Source organism: Narcine bancroftii, chromosome 5, assembly GCF_036971445.1.
Source record: "Narcine bancroftii isolate sNarBan1 chromosome 5, sNarBan1.hap1, whole genome shotgun sequence".
Taxonomy (NCBI): domain Eukaryota; kingdom Metazoa; phylum Chordata; class Chondrichthyes; order Torpediniformes; family Narcinidae; genus Narcine; species Narcine bancroftii.
In genome coordinates, this window is record NC_091473.1 from 100766603 (window position 1) to 100783835 (window position 17233).

The following is a 17233-nucleotide window of genomic DNA, read 5'->3' on the forward strand; positions in this document are numbered from 1 at the left end:
TTAATTAATTTAAGCAAAAAAATGAGTATTAATTCTCTGTTGGCGTAACTTATTTAAAATGTTCACTTGAATTTCTTCCTGCATTTATTTCTGCAGGCCCTTTCACTGTTTAGATCTAGATATAAGCTGACGTTATACATTTTATAATAAACCAAGGAACCTCATGTGCTGGCGAGGTTATGTGTGAAAAATGCTCCAGAAATGCAAAGCTTTTGTCCTTCCTCATCAGAGATTTAACCTGATCTTGTTACACTTCTGTGCCGGTGTCATTACACGCTGTTGAAAGATACATCAGCTGGCACGGTGGAGATAGGAAGTGTAACGTGACTGTCACTCTGGTATGAGGAAATTTAGCAGCATTTACTGGGCCAGGATATCATATGCACAGCAATAAATGGTAAAATTTAGAAATCTATATTAGCAACCTTAGTCTACTCTCAAGAAATTGAGACCAAACTGATAGATCAGTGGCTTTGTATTGTTGTTTAAAACATTGATCTATTACACTAATCAAATTGTGTTCACAGTAACACAACACCAGTGTAGATCCGGTTTTCAGACCTGATACCTAATACCACTTGTATAGACTCCCTTAATATATAGCCATTTAACATTTGTCTCCATGCATGTATGTGTCCTGAAAGGATGTTCAAGTTTGCTCATGCTGATGGAGAGGCCTCAAACCTGCAACCTGTAATCCAGAAAACATCATACCTCTCGCTTTTATGTAATGTGATTCTGAGCATTGTAATCTGCAATTAAAAGTATAATTATTTCTCCAGAATCAGAATTTCAAAATTATTGTCATGAGTATCTCATGAAATTCATTGCCTTGCAGCAGCATTGTAGTGCAAATATTGTATATTCCATTTAAAACTAATAAATTCGTGCAAAAAGAAGAGTAAGTGGGGTAGGGTCTGTGCACACCTTTAGTCTGTAAACGAACAACTAAAAGTTCTGGTTGAAGATTAGGATATTTTGAAAGAAAGGGAATAATAATAACCTGTTGAATAAAATGATGATGTGTAATTCACAGCTTCAAAAATAGCTAAGCAAATTATATGAAAATTATGGAGAGGTTCTAGATGTTGGAAATCAGAAATAAAACTGGAAAATTCCAGATCAACTTGGGTAAGCAGCATATGCGAAAAGCAGAGTTAATGTTTCAAGTCCAGGATCCATTTTTATTAAAATGTTCTAAAGAAGGGTCTCACACCTAAAATGTTTTTGCTTTCCACAGTCAGACTTTCTGATCTAGCATTTTCGGTTATTTTAAACAATTTAGACTAAACCAGTGGTTCTCAACCTTTTTCTTTCCATTCATGTACCACTTTAAGTATTCCCTATGCCATAGGTGCTCTGTGATTAATAAGGGGTTCCTTAAGGTGGTATGTGGGAGGAAAGAAAGAGTTTGAAAACCACTGTTTTAATTGTACCTAATTGACTCGTCATGTGCACAGTTTCCTAACTCCAAAGGAAATGGGCCAATGACAATTTTTCTCAAACAAAATATTTCAGTAACAATTGGGTTGATTCTCAACCTTTCCTTCCCATTCACACACTGCCTTAAATGGCATTGGGATTACTTAAAGTGGTATGTGAGTGGAAATAAAAAAAATTGAGAACCACTGCACTAAATCATCTTTGTATTCAGTAAAACTAACAACAGGGCTCTTCATCATAAATAATTTGCCTGTTCCCCAATAATTATGAATCCCAAATCAATTAAAACTATTTTAATTTTAATTTATGTGTGTGCGTAAATAAGTTTGACAGTTTTTAAGAAGTCAACAAAAAACAATATTGCTAAAGTCACTGCTGCACGACAAGCAGGATTGAAGGAAAGTTCTCATGGTAGAAATTATCACCCTTAAATTCAGCATTTTCTCATGTTACTTTGTTTCCTGTTCTTTCATCAATTAAAATCTAACCTTCTTATTGCTTGTTATTTGTTTGACTTTGTTTCTCCATCACTCTCAATCTTGGCATTCTTTATTATGAATATTGCCTTCTCCAAAGGTTGCAGTGTGCAGAACTGCTGGTAATTTAAGACACAAGTGTGCTGGAGAAACTCAGCAGGTCTCACAGCATACATTGAAGGCAAAGATGCAGTACATAATCAAAATTTTAGGCCTGAGCTACCTTGACAAAGAACTCTGGTTCGAAACTTTGGTTATATATCTTCTTCAGCATGGTGCTGAAACAAGCCATGAAAGACCTCAACAATGAAGACGCTGTTTACATCCGGTACCGCACGGATGGCAGTCTCTTCAATCTGAGGCGCCTGCAAGCTCACACCAAGACACAAGAGCAACTTGTCCGTGAACTACTCTTTGCAGACGATGCCGCATTAGTTGCCCATACAGAGCCAGCTCTTCAGCGCTTGACATCCTGTTTTGCAGAAACTGCCAAAATGTTTGGCCTGGAAGTCAGCCTGAAGAAAACTGAGGTCCTCCATCAGCCAGCTCCCCACCATGACTACCAGCCCCCCCACATCTCCATCGGGCACACAAAACTCAAAACGGTCAACCAGTTTACCTATCTCGGCTGCACCATTTCATCGGATGCACGGATCGACAACGAGATAGACAACAGACTCGCCAAGGCAAATAGCACCTTTGGAAGACTACACAAAAGAGTCTTGAAAAACAACCAACTGAAAAACCTCACAAAGATTAGCGTATACAGAGCCGTTGTCATACCCACACTCCTGTTCGGCTCCAAATCATGGGTCCTTTACTGGCATCACCTACGGCTCCTAGAACACTTCCACCAGCGTTGTCTCCGCTCCATCCTCAACATTCAACGGCTTATGGATGCTCTAGGCAGAGATTTAGACTTTGCGTATATTTACTTGGACGACATCCTTGTAGCAAGTCAAAATGAGCAAGATCACCGCCTTTTCCAACGGCTCCAATACTTTGTTCTGACAATTAACCTTGACAAGTGTCTTTGGCAAGTCAACCATGGAATTCTTAGGGCATAAAATTATAGCAGACGGCATATCTCCATTATCAGGCAAGGTAGATGACTTCTGTATATTCTCCAGACCGGTCACCATCAAAGGGCTACGGAAGTTTTTGGGTATGATAAATTTTTTATCACAGATTTATTCCCGGGATCGTTGACATCCTGCAACCCCTGTTTGACATAATCTCTGCTCCAAACAAAAATATTACCTGGACCGCAGAGGCCGAGGCCGCATTTGTGTCCAGTAAAGAGGCATTAGCCAAAGCAGCAATGCTTGCGCATCCAAATCCAGATTCCTCGGGAACAGTTGTGGGTGCAATTCTGGAACAATACGTCAATGGCCATTATCAGCCCCATGCCTTCTTTAGTTGTCATCCAAGACCAGCGGAAATGAAGTACAGTGCCTTTTTGATCGAGAACTATTAGCACTTTATCTGGCTAATCACAAACACCTATGCCATAGGGATTACTTAAAGTGGTATGTGAGTGGAAAGAAAAGGTTAAGAACCACTGGGTTAGGATTTCATTCCCAAGAGTGCTGAAGAATAAGGGGAGATTTGATAGAGGTAAAGAAAATTATGAGGGGTAAAGATGAAGCAAATGTAAGCAGGTTTTTTTCCAATGAGGTTAGGTGAGACAAGATCTGGAAGGCGTGCATTAAAGGGGAAAGGAGGAAAGTTTAAAGGGAACATTAGGGGCAACTTCTTCATGCAGAGAATGATGAATGTGTCACAAAAGATCACAAGATATAGGAGCAGAAGTAGGCCTATTGGCCCTTCGAGTCTGCTCCGTCATTCTCATCATGAGCTGATCCATCCACCCACTCAGCCCCATTCTTCAGCTTTCTCTTTATAACACTCGATGCCCTGACTAATCAAATAACTGTTAATCTCTGCCTTAAATACACCCAACAACCTCACTTCCACAACCACCTGTGGAAACAAGTTTCATAGACTCATGACCTTTTGACTAAAGAAATTATTCCTCATCTCTGTTTAAAATTGACACCCTTTCATCCTGAAATTATGCTCTCTTGTCCTAGAATCCTCTACCATAGGAAATGTCCTTGCCATATCTATTCTGTCCATGCTATTTGGCATTCAAAATGCTCCAATGAGGTCCCCCCTCATCCTTCTGTACTCCAACAAGTGCAGTCCAAGACCCAACAATCATTCCTCATGTGGTAACCCTTTCATTGCTGGTGTCATTCTAGTAAATCTTCTCTGAGCCCTCTCCAATGTCACCATGCCTTTTCTCAAATACGGCCTCATCAGTGATTTATAGGGTCTCAACATTACATCCCTGCTCTTGTATGCTACCCACTAGAAATGAATGCCAACATTGCATTCGCCTTCTTCACCAATGACTCATCCTCGAGGTCAACCTTTAGGAAATCCTGCACGAGGACTTCCATATCCCTTTGCATCTTGGAATTTTGGAATTTCTCCTCATCTAAATAATTGTCTGCTCATCTATTTCTTCTACCAAAGTGCATAACCATATACTTTCTAACATTGTGTTTCCTCTCCCAACTCTTTGTCCATCTCCTAATCTATCCAAGTCTCTCTGCAGACTTTCTGTCTCCTCAGCACCACCTCCCCTACTACCTATTTTGGTATTGTTATGAGTCCAGAGGACCCCAAAACCCAGCAGCAATAGACATGCACTACGACAAAGGGTTATGTAAACAAAAGTTGCTTTTAATTATCTTTGAACATGAAAGCAGATTCAAACTTTAACTTACTTAATCTACTTAATCCCCTCCTCTAATTCAAGGCGCACATGTGTATGATATGTATGTTTAGAAAAGTTCTTTGGTTCACAGTCCAATCTCACTGGTTGCAGGCAATTCTTGTACTGTGCACAGAATTTAACATTAATACAGTTCACCAGGCTTTGGTGCTTAACAGGTAGATGGTTACCACTCAGGAGGGTTCTTGTTGGCTTTCAGAGAGAGTTTTCCTTGTTCCAGAACATCCACAACTGATTGATCAGTCTTTCTGATGAAACTTGTCCCTTTAAGGTTCTCCAGATGATAACCACAGACAAAGCTGTCCTGCATTTCTCATAGAAACTCCAGCCATTGCTGGTCTGCTATTTTCCCCATTAGTGTGCTTTTCCCAATTGACTTTGGCCTGTTCCTCTTAAATGCGACTGTAATTTCCTTTACTCCGCTGAAATACCCACACATCAGACTCTAGCCTCTCCTTTTCATACTTGAAAGTGAACTCAAATATATTGTGATCATTGTTCCCCTATGGTTCCTTTACCTTAAGTTCTCTAATCACCTCTGGTTCATGATACATTACCCAATCTAGAACAGCCAATTCCCTGGTGGGCTCATCAACAAGCTGCTCCAAAAAGCCATCCCGTAGACATTCCAAAAACTCTCTCTCCTGAGATCGAGTACTGACATGACTTTTCCAATCTACTTTTGTGTTAAAATCACCCATGACTTTAACAAACTGCTAGCTGAAAAGATGTATGCGGGCTTAATTTTGACATCCATGGAAAAAAAAAATTGGACAGGTACTTGGGTGGGAGGTTATGTTCTGAGAGCAGGTCATTGAGACTGGGCAGAATAATTGTTCAACCCAGACTGAATGGCCTGCTTCTGTACTGTAGCAGTCGAGGATCTATGGGAGTAGTGATACAATAAAGCAAATAGTACAAGGTATTAAGAAAAGTATAAAAACATATTGCTAGGAATGGAGAAAAGTGCATGCATAAAGAAAATGCAATTATATCATCTTTTTCCAGGAGCCTGTTAACTGTAATACAGCAGTCTTAGTTGGATTAAAGGATGTTACAGTGGAACAGCTGCTAGAGATGCTGCCTCTCAACTCCAGTGACCAGCGTTCAGTCGTTCATGTGCAATGTAGAGCTTGCATGTTCTTCCCTGAGACTATGTGGGGTTCTTCTGGTTGTTGCAGTTTTTTCCCCAAATTCAGAAGATGTGTGGGCTGGTTGGTTAATTTTATTGGTCATTATAAATTCCCCTCGGTGTGGAGGGAATGGTAGAAATTGAGGAAAAGTGAGGAGAATAAAATAGGATTGATATAAATGGCCCAGCAGGGATTCGAGAACAAAGGGCTTGTTTCTGTGCAGAATAGCTCTATGACTTGTCTACATACCCATTTGAAATGTGAAATATTTTCTGAAATTATTTGCATTTACCTCTCATAAATAAATTGAAGTCCAATTGAGGAAATTCCATTTTCAGAGCAGTAATTGAAAATAAAGCTCAATACTTCTAACTTTATTATCTTAAACACCATTTGAAAAAGTGAATTTCATAAGTAATTTCAGATACGGAATGTTTTTCCAACTTGAAATTCAGATATAAATAACATCCGTAAATTTGAGGATTCAGCCACATGTATCGTTGAAAAGATTTAAAAAAACCTGACACAAATCTGAAACAGGTTCTGATATTGTTTTGTATTAAACTAAAGGGCCTCACTGGTGTTTAAACCGAAGTCACCATTTGAATGGCCTGAGATTGCATATTCCAGTATCCACTGGATTCAGACAAGGCAAACCAAGCCTGTGACTTTCCTAGTATGTTCTTTACATTAACCCATCTGGTACGGAGCAGAGATGAATACTTTTCAGGATCCAGTCATGAAAGGAAGCTTGCAACTGCTCTCAACCCTTTCCCCTGGCTTAATGTGCCATGACCTCAGCCCTTACTGCCAGAAGGTGCAGAGAACCAAGTGGATGCACAAACTTTCAGTCCCCTTCAACAGCTGGTTGTTCTGACTTGTCAACTCCATTGTATTCAAACCTCGAGTTTACTTTCAAAGATACCTTGGGCCTCACCATTTTGACCATGTATTTTGTGCACTTCTCCCAAGAATGGGCATACCTGAATATCCAGGCAAGCAATTTTGATCTCACAAATGTTTCTATTTGAACTGTGATATTAGGAAAAGTAGACATAGAACCAATGGATAACAACTCTGTAGAAATTTTAATGGGTGACAACAGATGTCAGAGGAACTGAATGAATAATTTTGTGAAAACGTTAAAATGATCTACGGTGGCCAAAGAGCTGCCATGAACTGAAGAAGTAGTGATTGTATGCATGTTTGTGTAATTTATATGCGTCAACTCATTTCACGTTCAGTAAAAACAGCTTCTGTTTTCTTGAAGCAATCCATGAAAAATAGAAATGATAAACTTCCCTTATGCTTATTGTTTTTGAACAATAAATACTAAATACTTGGACATGTCTCTTAACCAGCATGGCTGGTGTAGGGGTGGCACAGTTGGCAGCGGTTAGCACAATGCCTTTACAGGGTCAGCGATCAGAACAGGGGTTTGAATCCCTGGGGGCTCCAGTTTTCTCCCACTGTTTGAAACGTACTGGGAAATTAATTGGATGGCACAGATTCATGGACTGAAATGGCTTGTTACCAAGATGTATGTCTAAATTAAAAATTTAAATTTAAAAAAATTACACGTCAAAGGCAGAAATTTCAGAAATGCACTTTAGGTGCATGTGTCCATTCTACCTGGCAATGTGCAAGGGTGAGATCCTTCTGGGAAGACCTGGAGGACACTGAAAAAAAAAAATGATAAAGGTGGATTTTCCACAGAATCCAGAGTTGTACTTAATAGGGGACACTGTGCAAACACCAAATTCGGTTTGTGAAGCCCACCTTGTCAGTAGTCAGGAAGTGTATAACAGTTACGTGGAAGTCCGACTCACAGCTAAATATTGCACAATGGAATATGGAAATACAGTGTTGCATTCCCCTGGAGAAAATCAGAAGAGATATGACACATTCGTTGAAGTGTGGCAACCGTATCTGAGGCACATATGTCCACAGATAAAATTCACAACCCCCTCTCTCCTCGAATAAGAGAATAGAAACAATCCATACAAGCAGGTAAAGGATTAAGAGTACGAAATGGGGAATGCAGCGCAGACAAAGTGTGTTTTTTGACCCTACCTATTTTTATTTAATACCCGAGGTCCTCCAGCATTGAGGAGGATCATTATCTTTATTGATATTTAGGTGGTTTTTGTATGTTTGTATTTTTATATTTTGGTATTTGGAGGGTGTAAGGAGGGGGAAATAAGGACTCTGTAAATAATATTGTGTGGAAAGTGATTGTAATATTTTGTTTGAGATTTACATGAGTCTAGAAAATCAAAAATAAAATATTAAAAAAAATTTATAAGTTAAATTAAAAAAAACCCCAACATAATTGGAAGGATTAGATGACTTTTAAGAATCAAACTAGAGATTTCTGCGTATATGTAGTGATATAATAGGTAGCAACTCTGTTGGTACTTATTGTTTTCATAATTTATTTTGATCCATATCCATATTGAAAAGAAATCTTGCTTAGTGACCAATGTAATTCACTCTCAATAGAATAAATATATGGTGGAAATTCAAATGATTTAAAAAAAAGATCAAGAAACCACCAAAAACTTCAAAACTAAACCACATTGATAAGATTGCCATAAGAATGTGTTGTATCTTTCTGACTATAATAAATTGGCTATTAGTTTAAAATGGCCAACTAGATAATCCCCTTGCAATATAATAGTCAAAATTGTTTGTGGGAGAATTGATGTAATTTATCCTCATATTTTTGTTTCAATGTTTCCTTTACAGCTAAAGACTTTTAATGTTTCCTCACCATGTGAAAATATTCAGGATTTGATCAGTGGAGCTGCCATGGCACAAGTTCTTAACCAAATGTAAGTCTTCTAAATTGTGTGTTTCTCCAGCGGTTTGGGCTGGAAATTGAATTCCATCTGAATCTAGATAAAATTCTTGTATTGTGCACACTGCTTGTATATCTTGAGAAAGCATTCGGGAGCTGCAGCCATCAGTGGTAAATTTAGCGGAAGTTCAATAGTTGTGAGAGAGAGTTAGCTGTCGAAAGGCCTGAGGTTAAACCAAGGGCTTGCATGGTGGGAAGATATAGATGGGAGGGGGATGGAGGTGGTGGAGAACAATCTGATTATGACCCACAGCAATTGGCAACTTTAATGTGGAACTTATAATTTTGTCTTAGCTTCTAAACGAAAGACCATTGTTAGGGCGCGTGTCAGTTGCTGATTTGTAATGGTTGAGAAGGTTGCTGCTGTCCATAAGCTCCTCACGAATGCCAAGTTCTGGATTTCTGGATGAACGTTTAATCAGCCCTGACATGACGATACACATGGCAATGTGTAAAGATATTCATGTGCAACAGTTATTTGCTGGTTTCTTACAGAAGTGTCTGAAAACAAGAAAAAATACTGAAGCAGCAGATTGGGAAATATTTAATCCTTGTAGTTAGGAAAGAATGGCTGTGATTTTTCTGTTTTGTGTATAATTTTTTTTCTGCAATCCTTGTAGAGATTCATCTTGGTTTAATGAATCATGGTTGAATCGCATAAAAAGTGATGTGGGTGAGAATTCTAGATTGAAGGTACGGTACTGAATGCTACGAAGCTGATGTTTTCAAAGTTTTATGTTCCATAGGCATGGAATATGATTTTTATTATTACAGATTAAAATTTGATCCCCACATTATCTGAGAAAATGATTTTAAAATGTAGATTCAAATCTCTTCTCTAACAGCTCTAAGATGGAAAATGTTAAAATTAATTTGTTAGAAATTGTGTTTGGCTTAATTCAAGTTTCTCTGAACATTAGGATTAATTCTATGATGCTAAAACATTGGTTTTTATTAACAAAATACAGAAACATGAATGATTTTGAATGAAAAATACTTTGTGGCTTTTAATAAGCTGTTAAATGCACACTTACTAATCCTAGTAAATTTCACTGTTAGTGTAAGAAGATCAATTATCAAACTTTATTAAAAATAAATCAAATGCTGGTTCTATATTTTTGTACTTATTATTGAACTAATGTTTTATTTGCCATGACTTAGAACTTTAAAGTTTATCCTGACAATAGACTGTAAAGATTTATGCATTTAATATCTGTATGTTATTCTCCATAGTTGAATAATTTAAAGAAAATCCTGCAGATTGTTCTCAGTTATTATCATGAGGTAAGGTTTTAAGTTATTATGGTATTGGCATGTGCGAGTGGGGAAGTACAAATAGGGCAGCCATCCAAGAAAATATCCTCATGTCTACATATTTTTTGAATATTTTATTTTAGTTTTCACAGACTTTCAAGGACCAATAAACAAAGCCATCCATGTACATAATCATACCCAAAGTGCATATTTGTCCCCATTCCTCCATCACCCTCACCCACCTCAGTGACACGTGTACATATTCATCTTGCCACATTAAGCATGCATGCCCCTCCAAAAACCAGCATATCTGAAATCCTTTCCTTGAAATGTGATACCATTTAGAAGTTTGCTAGCAGCAAGATTACACTGCTGTATATTTAGGGCCCCTTGTAAAACTGTCATTTTTCCAGTAAAATATTGTGTGGAGTGCTTTTCCAACATGGACACTGTATTCAGTCAGGCTGAATGATTCATTGTAGATCTGACTATAAAGCCAAGCAGTTTCTTAATGGGATAGTCTCCTAATTTGCTCCTTCGTAATCCCACTCCCCACTTCCCCCTCTCCGCTCCCCTCTCTTCAGAAGATTGAGAATAATATTGTCAACTGAGTGCTTCTGCAATTGCTCATTATCCATCCCTATAAGTTATCCTCTGTGGACCTTTCTTTTTCTCCAGTACATCACTCAAGTAGCTAATTTTTGTCTGTGAGTCTAAATTGCTATGGTTAATTCATCTGTGTCTGGTCTTTTCCTCCAGATGTTCACACATGCATGGTGTTCAGCTGTTCACTGCTTTTCAATCTGTCTGTATTAACTTAATGAGCCATTTTTAATACTCTATTGTCTTGATATTTGAACTCAACTAATGTAGTACAGACTAGCAATTTAATCCTGCATCTTAATTATCTGGATGGTTTAATTCTAGATTCAGTTGTATTTATAGAAATAGACTGAGAATCATCTGTTCAAATGTCATTAGAGAATTATTTATTTCACATGCACAAGGAAAAAAAATGCATTATAAGTAACTGAAAACATTTACAGGTACTTGGCCAACAAGTCGCAGAATCTCTTCACCCAGATTTGAGTCTGATAGTAGAGCATGTGGACGTAGTGGAACTTGGCAGATTGATGCAACTGATTTTGGGATGTGCAGTAAACTGTGAGAGGAAAGAGGGTAGGTAAATTCAACTGAGAATCATCAATATCTAGTATTAAAATAAGTTAAATGTACTTCTTTTAAGCAATATTAGAAAAAAATACACATTATTTCCCTTTCTAATTAATGCTGGAGTAAGAAATTATTGGAAAAATCTCCAATCCTGATCTCCACCTGAAAGTTTTATGAAATCCCAGATAAAAGCTTTTGACCACAGTACAGTGGTCACTGTACTTCCTGTAAAGGAACATTTCCACCAAAGAGCACAATTGCTACAGTAATCACTGGATACTCCTTCTTGGTGTATAAAATATATTCCAAGTCTATCAGTTTCACTGTAACATGAGATGATAATTGCTGTTTAACTGGGATTTCAAACTGTGACACATATATGGATGAAAATTACTACATATGTTTCGGCGTATAAGACAAATTCTGAAGCATCCAAAAGACACATCAAAATCAGGGATCGTCTTATAAGCCAGATACAAAAACGTGACCTTAAAATTCTACTCAAAATTGGTTCCATAACCCATTCAGACCCATCCTACAACAAATTTTTAAGCTACTGGTATATTAGAAAGAAATTGTAAATAAAAATCTAAAATCCTTCAAAATCACTATCACTAGCCTCTTTTACACTGGCACCTTGTCCCAGGATTTGACGGCCAAGTTACAAGTTAAAGGTCCATTGGGTAAGTGAGTCAATTGGCACGCCAGTGTTAAAGCACGCAAAATAAAGCTGGGGATTGACGGCCTCGACCCCTGGGGATGACTTGTGGGTGATGCGAAAGCAGGTAGTGTCCCGGTTAAACAGGCCCAGTGGGAACAGCAAAAATGACTTCTTTATGCAGGATACTGAATGGCCAATGAACTGGGATGCCAGTGGGAAAAAAGGGGCTAGAATCATTGTCTGAGCCAAAGAACAGTGAGCCAAAGTCTCACTGTTTACACCGTCATCACATGGGTCCCAGTCTGAATCTGATGGGAGCTTAGTCCAATTTTTGGCAATGGGAACTGGTTTTTCTGCAGCTGATGTATAATAAACTGCTGAAAACTGATAACTTTATTATCAAGATCTTTTGTTAATTTCTGAGAAATTTTTGTTGTTTGTCATATTACCAGATTTTTCCTGTTCATGAAGCGGCTGCACCAGCCATTTAAAATCTTCACTGTGTTCTGGATTTGACCTTGCCCACTTCAGTGCATGTGCTCCGATTTTATTTCTTGTGACTATATAGCCATCCTGGTTCACATACCCATTCTGCAATGTGATTTTCCAACTCTGGCCAACGAATTATTCCTCTTCTCTTTTTTTAAATTTTTTTTTATTTTTCACACCATAAACCACATTGACCATGATGCATACATTTTCCTTTTCAAATATATACAGTGTCATTTTCTCCCCCCCTTCCTCCTCCCATCCCATCCTCCCTACCTCCCCCCCATCCATTTAAAGTACAAAATCTAAGATACATTAAACCAGTCAAACAATGTTGTCATTTAATAAAAATAAACAAGAAATTCCACTGAGTCAATTCTTTCTTCTCATTGAGCATTGTTTCTTATAAACATCTTCATTCTTTCTCCACTCTCTTCCCATCTTCTCGGTTATGTCCAATGTCCTCGCAGCAGCTCGGTTGGTCGATCCCTTGGCCACTTCATTGACTCTTAACTTAAAACTTGATTCATACTTTCTTTGTTTTTCTGGAGGCTCCATGATAACAACCATCTTCCGGCCACGTCCAACAGCTCAGTCAACGTGGCACCAGCCCAGTCAACACATTCGTCTTATACACCCGACATATGATAAAACCATGAAATTCAGGATGAAATGGGGGACCCGTCTTATCTGAAGGTCATATTAGATGCTGAAATATATGGTAACTTGCTTTGTTATCCTGCATGGAACATGTTCCTGTGTTTCATTGTTTTAGACAAGATAGAGAAGATAAAAAGGATGGAGTCATAGCATTGCTTATCAGGGGAGTGTCACAAGCTGCAGTCAGAGAGGATCTAATGACTGATGAAGTGTGGATAGAAATCAGAAATAAGAAAAGTGAAATCACTGTGATTGGATGATACAATAGGCCTCCCAATAGCTTGTTGGAGGCGGAAGAACAAATATGAAGACAGATTATGGAAAGTTGCAAAAGTAAAAGGCGGGAGATTTTAACTTCCCCAATATTTACTGGAGCATTCTTTGTGCTAGCAGCTTAGGGCACAATGTATGTAGTGCATGCAAGAGAGTTTCCTGAAGCAGCATGCAGGTAGCCCAACCAGGAAGGGGGCCATACTAGACCTTGTATTGACAAATGAACCCAGCCAAGTGAGGAGTTCAGTTGGGAAACATATTGGGAATAGTAATAACTCTTTCTTATGTTTCAACATTGTTATGGACAAGGATAAACTTGGGCCTTGTGAAAAAGGACCAAACTGAGGGAGGGCAATTTGTGACCTGTTTAAATATGAGGCAGGAAGGAGTAAACTTGGTGCAGCTGTTATCAGGCAAACCCACAACTGACATATTATGGCAAGGAAACAGGCCATTTTGGCCCTTCAAGTCCACGCCAGTTCACTCAAACAACTCCGCTAGATCCTTTCACCTATTCTCCACCCATAACCCTCCAACCTCCTCATATCCATGTATATATCCAGTCTCCTCTTAAATGAAAGAATTGACTATTTGGATATTGACTCAACTATTTCCTCTGGAAGATTATTCCATTCAGCCACCACTCTCTGAGTGAAGAAACATCCTCTAATGTTTCTCCTAAAATTTTGGCCCCTTACCCTCAACTTGTGTCCTCTTGTTTCAATCTCCCCTGCTCTCAGGAGGAAGAATCTACTTGCATCTAGTCTATCTATTCCTTTCATAATTTTAAACACATCTATCAAATTCCCTCTCAACCGCCTACGTTCCAATGAATAAAGACCTAACCACTTCAATCTTTCTCTGTACTCTAGGTATTTTAAGCCAGGCAACAACCTGCTAAATCTTCTCTGCATCCTCTCCACCTTATCTATGTCCTTCCTATAATTTGGAGACCAGAACTGAACACAGTACTCCAAACCTGGCCTCACCAACGCCTTAAACAGACGCAGCATCACTTCCCAGCTCCTATACTCTTATACTATGATTTATGAAGGCTAACATACTTGTCAATATGGGAATCCACCTTCAAGGAACGATGTACCACAACTCCTTCCATTCCTCTGCATTCCTCAATGCCCTCCCCTTAACAGCATATATCCTATTTTGATCATTTTTTTCCAAAATGCAGCACCTCACACTTGTCTACATTAAATTCCATTTGCCATCTTTCAGCCCAATTTTCCAGACAAACCAAATCCCTCTGTAATCCCTGAAAACCTTCCTTGCTATCTGTGGCAGTTCTTTAAGGACCAATTCATTAGAGTACAGAACCAGCTTGTTCCAGTGCGAAGGAAGGTTAGGCATGGCAAGTTCGTTAATGATAGGAGTGTACATCAACTTAGTTAAAAAGGAAAAATAAGGCATTTGTAAGATTCAGGAAGCTACAATCAGACAGGGCTGTGGAGGAATATAAAGATTGTAGGAAGGGCTAAAGGAGAAGAGGATTAAAGAAAATTCCAAGGCATTTTCAAGTTGTGTTAAAATAAAATGCATAACTAGGGATAGGATAGCGGCACAGTACTAAATAAGTATGTTGCACCAGTGTTTACCAAGAAGTACATGGACATGTACTTGTGTTAGTGCATTTTGATATCAAGAGAAAGGTGTGTCGAGTCTTTTAAGGAGGCATTAAGGTGGATAACTCCTCTGGACCTAATGGCATATAGCCTCTGTTATTGAAAGAGGCAAGTGAAGAGATTGCTGGGGCTTTGACAAAGATATCTGCATCTTCAGTGGAGAAGTCCCAGAGGACTGGCATGTAGCTGATGTGGCATCTTTATTCCAGAAGCAAAAACAGGACAATCCAGGAAATTATAGGCCATTAAGCCTTAAATCAGTGGCAGGGAAGCCATTGAAAAAGACATTTTGGAATAGGATTTCTGCACGTTTGGAAAGCCGTAGCCAGATTAAGGAGAGACGACATGGCTTTGTGAGGGGCAGGTCACGTCTTACCAATTTGAGTGATATTTTTGATGAGGTGACAAAGATGGTCAATGAGATTAGGGCAATGGATATTGTCTACGTTGTCTTTAGTAAGGTGTTTGACAAAGGAGGCAAATTGGATGCATGGGGTCCATGGTGAGTTGATTGTTTGCATATGAAATTGGCTGGCCCATGGAAGACGGAAGGTGATGGTGAAAGGGTTTTTTTTTGTGCTGGAGACTGACCAGTGATTTTCTGCAGTGATCATTGTTGAGACCCCTATTGTTGTAATACACATACATGACTTGCAGATTTTTAGAGTTTTGGACAGTGTAGATGATTATCAAAGAATACAACAGGGATGTAGATCCATTATGAATAATGGCAGAGAAAGAGCAGATGAATTTCATCTGGATAAGTGTGATGTGCAGCACTCAGGGAGATCAACTGTGAGGGGAATGTATATCATTAATGGCAGGACTCTTAATAGCATTGATATGCAGAAGGATCAAGAGATCCAGGACTATAGCCCATTGAAAATGGCCACGTAAGTAGATCAGGGGATAAAGAATGCATATGGTACTTTTGCCCTTCATTGGAGAGGGCATTAGGTTTATTGTAAATGAGTAATGTTACAGCTAAGTAAAACTTTGGTAAGTAAAACCTGGAATACTGTGTGCAATTCTTGTTACCCATTACAGGAGGGATGTGAAGGTTTTGTAAATGGTACAGAAGAAGTTTACTTAGATGTACTGTTCTGTTTTCACACCGAGAAGTATAGCACAGGAACTTAACTCTTCAACCCATTGTGACCACAATGGCCATGATATTAGTCAAATTAATTCCTTCTGCCTGCACGGGATCCATATTCCCCTATTCCATGCCTGTTCATGTGTCTGCCTAAATGTTAATACTATGTCTGTTTACACCACTTCCTCTGACAGTACAATGCAGGCACCCACCATTTTATGTGTTAAAAAAAAACTTGTTCCTCTTAGCTGTGCACTCTTATATTTGGGAAAAAGACACTGAACTATCTACCCAGTCTGTAATTTTATAAATTGTTATCAGTTTGCCCTGCATCCTCTGTCACACCAAAGTAAACTGTTTCTTGCCGATGCTCCCTAATCCAGGCACTATCTCAGTGAACCTCTTTTGCATCCTTTCCAAAGCCTCCATGTCCTTCCTACCAGAACTGCACACTATACTCCTGATGTTCTCCATAAAAGTTTTGTATAGCTTCAATGTGGCTTGCCAATTTGTCTACAAATTTCAAGGCACTATGGACTTGCACCTCAAGATTCCTTAGCTGCTAAGGGTCCTGACGTCTGCTCGATTCTTTCTTCTTGCGTTTGAGCTCTCAAAATGCAACACCTCCCATCTGTCATTTCTCTGCCCAAATTTCTCAAACAAATTGATATCATTTGACAACCTTCCTTACTATCCACAACTCCTTCAATTTTCTTGTCAGCTGCAAACTTGCAAATTAGGCCACATGCTGTTGTTTGCATACATTGGAACACCACTGGTCACAGTTCAGAGAAACTTCCCTCCACCACTACTCTCTGCCATCTCTGGGCAGGACAATTTTGCGTCCAGGATGCTAACTCACCACAGATCCCATGTGACTTAATTTCCTGGGCCACCCTACCATTAGGGACCTTATTAAATGTACAGCTACTGGCAGCCTCAAGCAACCAGCAAAAATAATCGCAGAAAATAAATTGCTAAAAAATCTGGAAGTTTAAAATTGGTGTGCCCCGCCGTTAGTTTGCCAATCCACGCGACGCTAAAAGGTTGAAAATACTCTATTGGCAATAACCTGGTGTAGTGAAAATAAGATTCAAGAAAAAGTATTTTCAATTGTTTTGGACACTATACCCTTGAAAGTTAAGGCAATGAACTTAGAAAATTCACTTGCATGGTATCCATAAGTGCCAGATACCAGGGTTTTTTACTGTATTACTAAAATCGATGAAAGTACACTGCAACATTCACTGCCTATCAGTAATCTTCTTCACCTTT

At 38.8% G+C, this 17233-nt stretch overlaps 1 protein-coding gene across 2 annotated transcripts in view; it reads left to right on the forward strand.

Annotated features, from left to right (window-relative positions):
* The window catches only part of LOC138763787 (protein Hook homolog 1-like), a 98178-nt gene that overhangs the window by 24971 nt on the left and 55974 nt on the right, over window positions 1–17233 (forward strand). For both annotated transcript variants that reach the window (XM_069938518.1, XM_069938519.1), the window contains exons 2-5: window positions 8604–8689; window positions 9336–9408; window positions 9949–9999; window positions 11016–11148. In XM_069938518.1, coding sequence (XP_069794619.1) covers window positions 8604–8689; window positions 9336–9408; window positions 9949–9999; window positions 11016–11148 — 343 coding nt within the window. The remainder of the gene's footprint in view (window positions 1–8603; window positions 8690–9335; window positions 9409–9948; window positions 10000–11015; window positions 11149–17233) is intronic.